Genomic DNA, 14842 nt, shown 5'->3' on the forward strand with positions numbered 1-14842 from the left:
TGTCCAAAACTTTTTGAATTTTAAAGATTTATTTGAAAGTTTCAAAATTCAAAATTTTATATCTCCAATCAGAGCTATATCTGAATTTAGTGACGAAAAAAAGAAAATAATAGATAATATACGAAAATTATACAATTTTACTTAAATATTAATATTACAATAAAAATTGTATTTATTTATTTTTTAGATTTATTATTATTATTTAGATGTCAATTTAAAACAACGAAATTTATAAAATATAATTTGTAAGGTCTAGAATTTGAAGTCTAGAAAAAAAAAAATTTGACGATGTATTAATTATGTGCTATGTAGAAAATATTTTTAAACATTATAATAATGAATTTTTTCTTGTTTTTTTTTTCTTTATTTTCAAAGAAAAATTTAGTATATTTTGAATAGTAAAATGCATTTTTTCGAATCATTATTATAAAATATTTAATTTTTGATCAATTTAATTTTCTTTTTATCGTTTTTTATTTTGAAGATTTCTTTGAATATTAATGGTAAGTTTTATTCCTTTTTTTTTATTTATTTCTTTTTAAATTCTTTAATAAAATAGTGAAATGCTATTTTTCTTATTTCTTCTTTTCTTTTTCTTAGAAAAAGATATGAATATAACTTGTGAACTTTTTAGATTTCTTTCGATATTTATTTTTTTATTTTTAAGGGAAACTTAAAAATGCACATCTTCAAATATCGAACATTCCATAAATTTTTAATGAATTATATTTCTTCATTTTTTTAAAAATTTTCTTTTGGAGAAAGATAATATAATATGTTTATTTACATATTGTTAATTAATGAATTGAGAAAGATTTCATCTTGTCACTTTTATTTTTTGGTTTTTTCTAGAGAAACGTTATGTATTAAATTTCTTTTAATATCAATTGCGAATTGCATTTCCTTATATTTTTTCATTTTCCTTCTTAATATAACTTTTTTTATTCTCGAAAAATAAGAAAAAAGATAAAATACTTTTCTTTAAAAATAGCCAAGTAACGTTTATTTGCCTACCGTTATACGACTGCATGAGAATTCTTATGTCTCCAGCCGAAGGTCAGGATAACCTCAGTGTCAAATGAAACTTTCGTGGTTCTGGGAAAGTTATGTATTCTCGCGTTTGTTCCTCTCTCATTATTATATTTCAATTAATAATATTTTAATTTCTTTATGCAACGTTATTCACATTTTCGTGAGGAATAAACATAAAATAAATATAAGAATTATATAATTTTATATATATATATAAATTTTTTCTTTTTTGTTTTTTTTTAATCTGATATTTACGATCAATTTTTTAAAGGAAATATTTAATAAATTTTATGATATCGTATCATAACAAATAGTAACTTAAATTATAATTATATTGAAAAGAAGAATATAAATTTTGACAAATTTTACTTCATTTGGTGCATTTTCATATTTTATTTTTTTAATTTTATATATTTTTATTTTATATATTTTTACTTAATATTAGTTATTATTATCGTTTCTAGATTTTAAAATAATATTACTTGTATGAATATGGATAAAATTTCTTAAAATGCAAAATTTTTTGTATATGAAATAAACAAAAGAATAGATTAATAAGTGGAATAAATACATTTAGACATCTAGAACGTGGTTTATCAAATGTAAATCATGGTAATTTACAATTCGAATATGACCTCATTTTTCAATGGATTTAAACTAATGGAAATTTAAAAAAATTTCTAAATTACCAGATAAAATATCATTAAAATTCTTTTGTTTGTTTACTATTCTGATGAATTAAAATATTTTTTTATTTTAATTTTTGAAATTTAAAGAAAAAATTGTTGAATAATGTATTTATCTATTTCGTTGAAAGCATGTGTATAATTAAAAAAAATTGGATAATAATAATATATGAATAATTATGGATAAAATAATAATAGTTTTTCAAATAAAAGAATTGTATAAATGTGTAATGTATTTTTTAAAATATATTAAAAAATTATTTATAACAAAACTATTATAATAATTAAAATATTATAAATATGATTATGAAAATAGAAGTTAATATGTTTTTCATAAAAAATCATAAAAAAATTATTGAAAAAAATAATATTTTAAAAAAATATAAAAAATAATTAAATTAATTCATACATATACAAAAATATAGATATTTAAAAAATATATATATAATTTTATAATAAAATGAGAATTATATATATATATTCAAATTTATAATAATTATAAAAGAATACAAGAATTTTTTGAAAAATATAATAATTCAAAAATTATTTTAAGGAAATTATTAATTAATTAAGAAAAATTATAAAAAATTTATTTTTTTTTTTACTTTGCAGAACTATGAAGTTAGCAATAATATTGGCAGTGTTGTGCTGCCTAGCAATTGAAACAATCTCAACACCGGTACCAAAAATCTCAGCAGAGAAAACGTCGAATCAGAACATGATTGAAAATGGAAGACAGGCGGCAGCACAGCCACCAACAGTCAGCGAGGATGATGATGATGACGACGATGATGATGACGACGTCGATTTCGATATCACGGGAGACGACGACGACGATGATGATGATGATGATGATGACGATGATGATTCAGATTATTTGGAACGTTTCATAGAAGATATATTAGGTAAAGTTTCATATTTTCTTTTTTCTTTGTTTTTTAAATAATTCGTGCAGAAATGATGATACGAAAGAATACAATCAATAAAATAGAATTTATAGTAAAATCGATTAGAATATAATATTAGAATATAATATTAGAAAATAATAATTAGTAATAAAAAATATTTGATTAGGAAAATTATCGTAGATTATAAGTGACAAGATAATCGTTTTTGAATAATGAAACAACCTTTTCTTACAAAAAATAAAAGAAAGATATCAGAAATATGATAATATGATAGAAATATAGAAAGATATCAGAAATATGATAAATGTAATATTTTTATTTATTAACTTTTAGATCTCATATTTGTTTTGCTATAAAATTTTATTCATTTTGTAAATATCTTAAATTTCTCAATTTTCTTTAATTATTATATTCTATTTATTCTTTGATTTTATATTTGTTAATTTTTTTTTTTTTTGATAAAATATAATACGTATCTCTATCAAAATAAATAAGTTTTGCAATTTTTGCAAAAAATACAATATTAAATACTTATTTCTTTTTACTCTATAAATTATTTTCTATTTTGTTTCAATACTTACAATAAGTATTATACATTTTTTTCATTAGTATCATTATTACACATTATGTTAAAAACATGTTGAGTTTATACTGGCAATTGATATAAAGGTAATTTTATACTAGAATAAATGAAAAGAATATATTTCTTTGGAAAACATTTATTTTATATATTCTTTAGAGAATTATTCTTGAAGTAGAACATTTGAAGAATAGAACGTACATAGTATAAGTGTTAAGATAACGAAGATATTACAATTCTCGATATAAATATTGATTTTCTAGAATATAATTACTAAACAATAAAGAATTAGTATTGTTGCTATATATTTTTTATATACATATTTTAATAAAATTATCAGAGAATTGTTTATTAAAATTTAGATATTTTAAAGATTGCTTATTATTTAAATTGAATAATTAATAAAAATTTTATAAATTAAATATTATTAAATTAAAAAAATTAATTAATTTTATTTATTTTTAGTAATTAATAAGATAAGTATTTATTAATATTCTATTATTTTAAGAGAGTTACAATTTTTATCTATATAAGAAAGTTTCGAATTTCTTGACGTATATTTTTCTAATCTACTAAAGTTTTTTATAATTTATTAAATTTTATTTAAATATTAATCTGAATCTTTTATAAAAGAAATTATATTATTTTTTTCTCCTTCTATTTTTCAAATTTCTTCATTGTTTAACAAATTCATTGAATTTGCTTTCATAAATCTAAAACAAAAATTGAAATAAATAAAAATGTAGAGAAAATGTAATAATAATTAATTAATTCGAAATTCAATTTTATTTATTATATAATTTTTCTACCGATTAATAAAAATTAAAATAATAAATAAATAATAAAATAAATAAATAAATAAAATAAATAAATAAATAAAATAATAAAATAAATAAATTACTTAATACTTTTGTATTTATATTTTTTTTTAGATTTTCTTTCATATCAAAGAAAAAGAAGAAATCATATCGATATTTTCATTTTTAACAGAATATAATTACATAATTCAAATTCATTATATATAAATTGCAAATTTTTATATAATTCAAAATAAGATCAATAAATATCAACTAATCAACAAAAAAAATATATTATTGAAAATATATAATTACCAAAATATATAAAAAATTAATGAAAATCAATAGTTTTATTACATAAGATTTATCATGTTTATATAACATTATAATATATACAATTTTTCTCATGATTTTTTAATGAATTGTTATTGCTAACTGAAATTAAATTCAAAAAAAAAAATTATTCTATATGTCAATTTTTATATAATGTATCATTTCAATATCCTTCTAGTATTTTTCTACAAATAAAATATTTAAAATTTCCAGCTTTCAATATCATTTAATGTAAATAAAGTTAATATGATATATAACATATTCGTTTATAATATATCATCATTTATATAAAATATACACAAAATGAAAAATATATATTTGCATAAAAAATTTACAATCTTTTCATTAGTATCATTCATAATATTTAAAGGTAATCATAAAAATCAATATGCTCGTATTTGTTTCATTGAATTTACTTGTTCATTTAATAGCTTTTGCTTTCTTTGTATTGTCATCGAATAATTGTCAACAAGATTTCGTTGAATGAAATAAAATGAGGAGGGATCGCGAAACGAGCCGTTATACAAACATTAAACTTCGAGTTAGCGACGGAAATTCTGGTGCGTTCACGTAGTTGTAACGGTACAAAATACTTCAAACTCGCCCGAATTAATATAAATCGACGGCGATTTCAGTTTGAAAAGAATTTCTACGCGCTACTTCTTTTACATTGACTTAGATATGAAAAGTAATTGTTGAAATTTTTCGTCGCCAATATAATTATTGGATTACAGATTATGCAAATATTATATTTTCTCGTATTATTTATATCAATGTTTTCTATTATTATATATACGTTGGTACAAATGAATATGTTATATTTTTCTTTTTTTTGTATAAGAGTTCAATAAAAATTTTAGTTTTTAACAAGAATTTATTGAGAATTGTAAAAATTCTGGATATTTTCATTTATAGAAAAAAATGACTCGATAAAGAATGAATTCTATTGAAATGAAAAATATACCTATTTTATTATAATTTGTAATATAGAGTGATTTTTTACAGCTTATAAATATTTGCAAATAAATAACATTAATTTGATAGGAAAGCATAAAAAATTATCGTTATATATTGTAATGTAAATTATGATAAATGTAAATAGATATATAATTAATAATAATAATTTATATTATATATTATATATTACATATATTTATATATATTATTACATATATTTATATATATATATATATTACATATATTTATATATATATTATATATTACAATAATTATAATAAATATTCATATGTATCATATGCATATATTCTATATAATATTCTAAATTTGGGACATACATATTTTAAATAATTTGATATATTTTTGTACAATAGTTGAATATTTAAATATATTTAAATATTTAAATATATTTTAGTTAAAAAATTATGATTATTAAAAAAACAATAAAATAATAATTAATATAATTTTTGATAATGAAATGAATGAATTTTTAACTTTCCAAATTTTCAATTATTTTCAATCCAATCAAGTTTTTTATTACAATTACAAAATTTTCTAAAACTTGAGAAATAAGTAATATTTCTTTTCTAAATAAATCTTTAATTTTAGATCTTTTTTTATAATAATGATAATTTTTCTTTAATAAATGATAATTTTTCTTTAATAAATTTTTTTTATGAAAATTAAGCTTAATTTATTAGAGATTTATATTATTTGAATGAAAAAGACATATTATAATAGAATTGAATTATATTTTTATTATTTTAATTTTAATTCAAATTTACACTTCTCATACAAACAATATCTATCAAAAATTTTTAATTTATAAATAAGAAATGATTATATAATCGTATATTTATATATAAATATTTTAATTATTATATATAACTATCAGATTTTTATATTAAAATAATATTACATAATCTATTGATTAATATATGAGTAATAATTGTTTAAATTTTGTTAATTTATATATAAATAACTATATAAAAATTTATAAATTTTTATAGAAAAATTAAAATCATCTCTTCAGTTTTTTTCATTGGCTGTTATAAGTTACAATATAATATAACATAATTAGTAAAATAATATATAATATAATTAGTAAAAATATATAAATTTTTTTGGTTTTAATAACAAATTAGATAAAAAGATTTTTTTATTAATATTTCATTCTCAAAAAATATCTAAAAAATTTTGAAAAGATAATAAATACTATATATAAAGATAATAAATACTAAATATAAATATTTTAAAAAGAGATTTATTGTAACGCTTAAAATACATTTTGAAATTATGTATTCTTTCAATATACATATTGGAATGTATTAATAATGATATACACGTTATAAATTACGCGAAGAAAATTTTAATACAAATTAAATTTTGATATTAATTCTAACGGTAAATTTAAAATATAATGTTAGATAACTTTCGATTACTTTCTTGTATTATTTGATTGATATATTATAAAATAAAAAATAAAATATATGATTTTTCTATTTACGTAAAAATTCCAATTAATGGAATTTTATATATACACATTGATACAAAAAAAAAACATCGCAAATTTAAAATTTATCAAATACATTCTAAAGTTATCTGTCTACTAATTATTCAACTAATTAATATAAATCTTTCATCCTGCTGCATATATTTTTCTTTATCTTTTTCTTATATTATATATATTATTATATTGCTAAAAAATATCTAGATATATATTTATTATTTTTAATTTCGAAATTATAGAAGTTCATATATATATTTATACTTATAAACAAATTTTATAAAAATCAAATTTTTTTTAATGTATTTTTAGAACTATATTATTTTTATAATAAATATAAATTAAAAATCATATTAAGAAAATTGAGATATACTATATAATATAATATAATTTCTTAGAAAAGATATGTTTTTAAATTAAAATAGTAATAGTGAGCTGTTCAATCTTTAGTGACAAAGATATAATAAGCTTTATTAACAATTTTATTTTTTATGATTACATTTATCTTTAATAATATCTTTAATAATAACTATATCTACTAATAATATAATATATACTACTTTTCATTGTTAATTATCTTTAATTCATTTAAATAAAATTTATAATATTATATTATATTACTAAAAATCTATGATCAGTAATATTATAATATACTTAATCTTTATGATTATCATTGAATAACAAACAAATAATAATTATAATCATCAAAAGAACAATACATTCTAAAAAGTTTACTTTGATCACACATTCCAGGTGAAGAGGATGACGACGACGACGACGATGATGAGGATGAATCGATCCCGGTGGAATCAGTTGCACCAGTAGCAGTAGCACCACCTCCACCGGCTCCTGCAATTCCGGCGGCCGTAGAAGCCGATTTGAACGCTGCCCAGGAAGCGGAACACGTCGCGGAAGCTGCTACAGCAGAGAGCACAGTTGCCGACAACGACGCGACTGGGCCTGAGGAGGACGAAGGGAACGCGGTTGGCGAGAGTCAGGTCGTTTCCGGTATCCACGAATCCGGTCTCGAAGGTGCGGAATCCGTGTCAAATCCTATCCACGTCCCTGTCGCATCCACAAACGAGGCCGAGGACGACGATGACGACGATGACGAGGATGACGTGGATCTGGTATACACTGAGGACGACGATGATGAGGACGAGGAGGATGACGAGGACGAGGACGACGAGGACGACGCCATCGCCGATATCACCGGTGCCAGGCAAGCACGTGAGTTCAAGGGAAAGAGCAAGAAACACAATACAGGGCGTAAACACACGCGTAAATCTCGCACGCGTGCTACATCCCCTTCCTCGAAGGCTGTCGTTTAATCAAGGGAGAAGGGAAACGAGTGGCAAGTCACATACAACGATTCCTGACAATCACGTGCTCAATTAATTCATTATTATTCGCTTATCCTCGTTGGCCAAAAGGCGGTCGATGCTTTCTATGCTGTCGTGCAGAAATGGTCTGGGATAAACTTTTGCTTTGAGATAGTTTCGTTGCTCTTGGATAAAATTGTCTTTGAAAATATTTTTTTTAGTTTATTGTAATATTTTTCTTAACGAAAGTTAAAAGATGATCTTCTTTGGTTTTTTTTTTTAAATGATTTTCTGGATCAGTGTCTTACTGTTGCGCAGAAGTTTTATGTGAATAATTTGAAATAAAAAGAAATATGTCAAATCATAGGATTTTATTATTTTATTATTTAACTTAAATTATGATATATTTTCAATGTAAAATTTCAATTATACGAATTTTCTTTTAGAAAAATTATTTTGTGTATTTTGTAATTTTAATTATTAAAGTAAGATTTTTTTAATGATAATCTATATAAATTTATAAAAGTTTTATGTTATTATAAATCTTAAGAGAAAAATCCAAAAACTTTAATCTCAAGATAGATTTTCAAATAGCGTTCAACCATAAAAGTTAATTAAACGAGCAAGAATAATTCATTCAGAATTAATTCGATTTATCTGTGATTCATTTTGCCGTTTAATTAAATTTAAATTTACATCAATTTTAGAAAGCTAATCAAAGCAAAAGTTAACCAGTCTGGCGACCAATAGAGCTTGCGCATTCATTCGTAAAGAAACAAAGCACCGAGTCGAGAAGCTTCAATTCATCGGTGTTGTTCGACACATTATTCAATACTTTTTCAATGAAATTCCGAATTTCTTAAAGTTTTTTTTCAAAAGAAACGATCAAATATTTTTTTCAAAAAGATGAAAAACATAAACATAAAATTTTGAGAAAATTTTTGTTGATCATTAAAAAATAATATAATAAAATGATCGGCAAAAATCCCCCTTTTTTTTTATTATTTTCTAGACAGTATAGGAACATCTTATGTTGTATTAAATTAAAACATCTTAAAGAGGGAATTTAATAAAAAATTAAAAAATTTAAAATATATTTATTATTATTTTGATTTATTAGTTTATATAAAAATTTTTCTACAATTATTATTTCTAAGTAAATATCAACCGTATTGAATATTTAGTTAAAGATTAAGTTAAAAATTGTAAATTTATCTTAACGTTTTGTAGCAAATATCTTTGAGATGTCCAAGAGTTTTTGACACAATAATTTACCAATTGATAATATTAATAAATTAGAAAGTTACAAATTATAAAATATAAATATATATATCTCTTTTTCTATAATTCAATATCAAAGAAGATAATTAAATTATTTGAAATTTATAAAATTTATTTATAAAATTTTATTTGTTCTATTATCGTTAAATTCGTCACTGTTATATGCAATATGAATATATTAATAATCAAATATGATTTATCATTTTTTTTATGACGGAAAAAAAATGGATTTTTATAAAACATGATTTCAGAAATTTCCAAAACTTTATTCTAAATGAATTCTAAAAATAATTATTTAATCTTGTTTAATAAAAGTCATAATAATCAAAAGATAAGCTAAAAAAAATAATATTTGAACAAGAAATATCTTACAAATCTTTTTTGAAAATAAAAATTTTTCTGAATTTACTTTAATTAGATAAATATATTAGATAAGTACAGTTATTATAAACAATATAAAAGTTTAATAAATGATTTTTTATTTTATTATATATTTTCCTATTATAAAGAATTTTTAGATTTTTCTTGGTTATCTGATTATTCAATAATTGTAATTTGTAATTTGTAACTTTCGATTTGTAAAATTTTATTGATAACAATAATAACTTAATTGCGTAAAAGGGATATTCAAATTTAAATAACTTAAACGTCGTATGCTGTCTAGATCATTGCTTTACTGGTTTGAAAACTCATTTTACAAATAAAAATTATTCGAACCGCCTAATCGTAGTAGTAAATTTAGAGTAGTAAACGTAGTAATAGTGTATTTATTCTATTTATTAACGTGAATACCTCTACTCGAAGCGATTCACATGTGATCGAACAGCATGGCAAATCGATACATCGACAACTTCTCGTAGCTTCCAATTACGCGTTCCTCGTTCTTATAATGGAGCTTGCACGACTTCCATTTACAATACCATGTTCTATCAATAACTGTTAAACGAGCAACGTAGTATGAATTATAATTGATTATACATAAACATTTTTGGCCAAAGTATTCGAAGCTCGTGTAAGCCTGTTGAATGAGGCAGTCAGTAAAAGGAATGCAATGGAACAAAAAATTCAAAGTACCTTTCGATCTGTACCTGCATCACTTTATTCTCTTTATTTTCTTTCTCTCTTCCGACTATCCAATAAAAAAGTATTCTCACATCTCTGTCTATTCGCATTGTACACATAAAATGTTTCGTACATATTGTATATTGATATATATAATATATTTATTTGGAAAATTAATTAATATTTTTTAAATATTTTTTTTTGTATTGAATGATTTGTGATATTTTTTATACTTGATATATTAATATCAATTAAATTTTGGAAATCCAAAGAAGATAACTTGGTTTTTTTATAAATTGAACATTTTATATTGTTGGATAAAAATTAATTTTCAAATTTTTAAATTTATTACAAACTTTCCAAAGAATTTAATATTTATATAATATTTTAAAGAATTTAATTATTTATGTACTTATAATCTTATTCCTATATTTATTTATATGAAATCTTTAAGCTGATAAGAAAATCGAGGCAACGAAGAATGCAAATTAGACAGATCTTTTTTTTTTGAAAAAATATGTTTTATAGAAAATTAAATATTTCTTGACCGACATGGAATGGAGGTACTTTGGCGGTGTAAAAGAATAGGTAGCATTTGAAAACATCTTGGCTTGGTGACCTCACGTCACGTATTTTCTTTATTTTCTCGAATCGTTTGTCGACTGATCATTAAACGAAACGAAAAATAAAGAGAAATTCCGTGTGTTTCATAAGAATGAAAGAAAGAGAGCTATAAAGTGAATGATGTCATAATTTGCTAGGTAAGCAATACTGTAACTGATCATTCGTATTTTTTTTACTATATATAATTGATTTTCAAGCATTTTTCATTGATATTCTTCTTTTTCTTTCATATATATAAAATTAAAATTGAAATTAAATTCTTTTGATATTTATATTATATTTATATTATAAAAAATCTTTATTTTCTTTTTATAAATGATTTTTTATTAAATTATCGAAATTCATGAAAAATTTTTATTTAAATTTTCATTTTAAATGAAAATGAAGTGAGAATAATATTTATAAATAAAATTATAGACCAGTAATGGTGTCGTTTATCATGCAGAGTTTGTAACATTTCTGTTTGAAAAGAAGCTTGTACAGAGACATTGTCCGTTCTGGATTGCAAAAATACAAATAATTTATTGTTTTTACAAAAAAAAAAAACAAATTGTGTTTTGCCTTTTTATTTCTATCACCAATGTCCGTGTGTTTGAACCAAATCCGTATTTGTCCAGGTACGCATGATCCAGAGGATAACTTCTCTTTTCCTGTTTCCCTTGATAGAGAGGAGAAAACGAAAAGAGAATAAATATTCATTTTTTCATTACATAATACATTAATTATAAACAATGTAAAATTAGAATTAAATTTAGTCTAGAGCTACTTTCTTCATTTAATGCGTGATGTGTTGTGTCGCTTAGCTCGTTAACCCTCTGCAGCAATTATTTTTTTTTTGTTTACATAGATTTGATTACATAGATTAGTTTTGAATTTTTTTAAAAAAGTTAGATTTTTTTCTATGTCATAATTTATTCAATTTATTGAATTTTTTTGAAATAATATAAATAGTTTATAGGTAAATAATTTATATAATTTTATTTTAATTTATTTTTATTTATTATATAATTTTATTTTATATTTTGCAAGATAATAAATGAATGAAGATTACACAATAGAGAATAATTTTTTTATCTATCAATTATAATAAAAATTATTTGTTAAAGTAGTTTATAATTATTTAAATCTTTTGATTATTATTTTATTTTCATATTAATTTTTTATTTCTATTATTATTCCATTTATATATATTTTAATCTAATTGTTATTAGTATATTAGATGTAGATATGTAAATATCTATATATATACAATGATATAAAGATTATTAAAATCGATTAAGTTTTCAGAGTTTTGTAACTTCAGTATTTACATATGATAATATTTGACAATGAAATATTTAGTATAAAATATATAAATTTTTTTTTTATCTTTTGTTAACAATGTAGCTTTTTTAAAAGTTCGATAATATAATATAATATAAAATATGATACATTATCTCAAATTATTATATTTTCAAAGAAATATATATTTTAAAAAATATGTAATCTAGAAGATATTTTTCACGAATGCATAATTCTTTATTTAAAAAACACCAATTTATTATCAATTTAATTCATTTATCATAATTAAATTTATCATAATTAAATAAAATATTCCTCAATATAACTGTGTAATATAACATTTTATTCGAAATTTTTAATAATTTTTAATAATAATTTTTCTTAATTTTCATTTAAATTTAATATTCAAAAATTGATATAAAAATATTCAATATTCAATATAAAAATAATGAAAATATGAAAATTGATAATGCATAAATAAAAATATACAATATTTATTATTAAATAATAACTATTATAAATAATTATTAATATTTAATAATAATAATTAATATCTTGAATATTTAATAATTATTTAAAATATATTGAGAATATGAACTAATCAAATTCACATTAGATTAACTACGTATTAAAATTCAAATATAATTGCTTCAAAGGGTTAACAATAGTTAAACTGTATATATGGGAATCCTTTGCCTGCTTGTCACTCGTTCGTAGAAGCCATTAGTATAGCCCATGCTTGCAATTTCTTTGCCTTATCCTTGACAAATAGATGCACGTGGACGGCTTTATGACGATTGACAGTCACATATACTGGACAGTAATACAAAACTTTGGGCTTTTTTTACACATATCCTTATAGTAATTAATTATAAAGCACAATATAAAGTTTTAACAGTTCAATGCACATGTCACAGTACAATATAATATTATAAATTATATGTGTCACGTGCACAGTAATTTTCCTACATAACATATTTGTTCATATGCTATATTACTGACCAAAAGTTTGAAAATACTGAAATATTCTATAAAATATTAGATGATTTAATGAATGAATTGAAAAAAAAATTATATTAGAAATATTTCAGAAAATTTTTTTGAATGAAACTCGAATAAACTATTGATATTTATAACATTAATTTCGAATTAATAGCAAAATTAAGATTCAATATTGCTGCAATTGGGAAAATGATTCCAATTTTTTGGTCATTAATATAAATACGGAACAAATCATAATTTTCTTTTTTTTATAATAAAAATTTATTATTAATATTTTAAACACAATTTTATTAGATCAATTTTATTATTTGTCTAATTGCATGCTATTGTAATATTATTATTGGTAATAATAATATTACGTGAAATGTCATTTCTCTAATTTGAATTTGAATTAATAATATCCATTAATTTTAGTTTTGTTGTGAATATTTATAAATTAAATTTGTTCTAAGTCGTATATTAATTGTCAATAATATTTACAAAAAAAATATTAATTTGATTAATCTTTATAAATAATTAAAATATTTTCTAATTATTTATATTTATATGAGGCTAAATTTAAAAGAAACATCGTAAAAATTGTTAAAAACAAAAATATTTAAAAAAGCTTATTTATGTCTAATTCTCAGATAATCGAGCGATATGAATATTCGATCTTGAATCACTTATGATTCTTACTATAACTTCAGAAATAATACTAAAACAGAATATTTAAAAAAAAGAAAATAAATTTGAAAAAATAATAAAAGGATCTAGAATCTGCTCAAAATCAATAAATAAATGTATTAGAAAATTATTTTATAAATCTTATAAATCTGAACTAATAAAATAACTTTTTTTATTTTCATATTAATTAAATATATATAAATTATTTTTATTAAATGTATGATATTTTAGAAAAAGAGAACTATACTTGATTGAAATATTATTTGAAATGCAACATTCCATGCATCAACCTAAATTACATCCATTATATGTACCATAATATTATACGTAAGACATTTCAATATACAAGTGTATATACATATGTATATAATTGTGCATAGTATTCAGTGCACTATTATTTGTTCTGTATACGAAACGAATATTAATTTTTTTCTTTTCTATAATAAAGAACTCATTACATTGGAATATGCTAAAAAAATTATTAGAACTTTATATCTTTGTAAATTGTTTCAATTGTTTATTTATTCTCGAAGAATATGCCAGTTTATTAGATTGCAATTTTATTTATTTATCTGAAATAATAGTTTAATATTTATTAAATTGTTTTTTATATTTCTTTATTTACAAAAAGTATGTCAGATTAGATAATTATAAATAGATTGTCTCTTAAATAATACATATACAATTTTAATTTAATAATTTATATACTTATTAATTTCAACTTTTATCATAGATTTATATATATTTTATTTATCAGATAATTTTAAAGTTTTTTAATTTTAAGATTTATAATAAAATTTTTAT

General features: G+C 20.4%; 2 protein-coding genes across 2 annotated transcripts in view; one reads left to right on the forward strand and one right to left on the reverse strand.

Annotated features, from left to right (window-relative positions):
- Positions 1-14842, forward strand: part of LOC122713642 (protein PFC0760c-like) — a 34029-nt gene that overhangs the window by 672 nt on the left and 18515 nt on the right. The window contains exons 2-3 of the mRNA XM_043934280.1: positions 2331-2623; positions 7554-8030. Coding sequence (XP_043790215.1) covers positions 2331-2623; positions 7554-8030 — 770 coding nt within the window. The remainder of the gene's footprint in view (positions 1-2330; positions 2624-7553; positions 8031-14842) is intronic.
- LOC122713639 (putative phosphatidate phosphatase) overlaps positions 11552-14842 on the reverse strand; it is a 141138-nt gene continuing 137847 nt past the window's right edge. The window contains exon 8 of the mRNA XM_043934274.1: positions 11552-11747. Coding sequence (XP_043790209.1) covers positions 11664-11747 — 84 coding nt within the window. The 3' untranslated portion in view covers positions 11552-11663. The remainder of the gene's footprint in view (positions 11748-14842) is intronic.

The sequence above is a fragment of the Apis laboriosa genome, unplaced genomic scaffold (genome assembly GCF_014066325.1).
Source record: "Apis laboriosa isolate Shangri-la unplaced genomic scaffold, ASM1406632v1 scaffold25_cov139, whole genome shotgun sequence".
Classification (NCBI taxonomy): Eukaryota; Metazoa; Arthropoda; class Insecta; order Hymenoptera; family Apidae; genus Apis; species Apis laboriosa.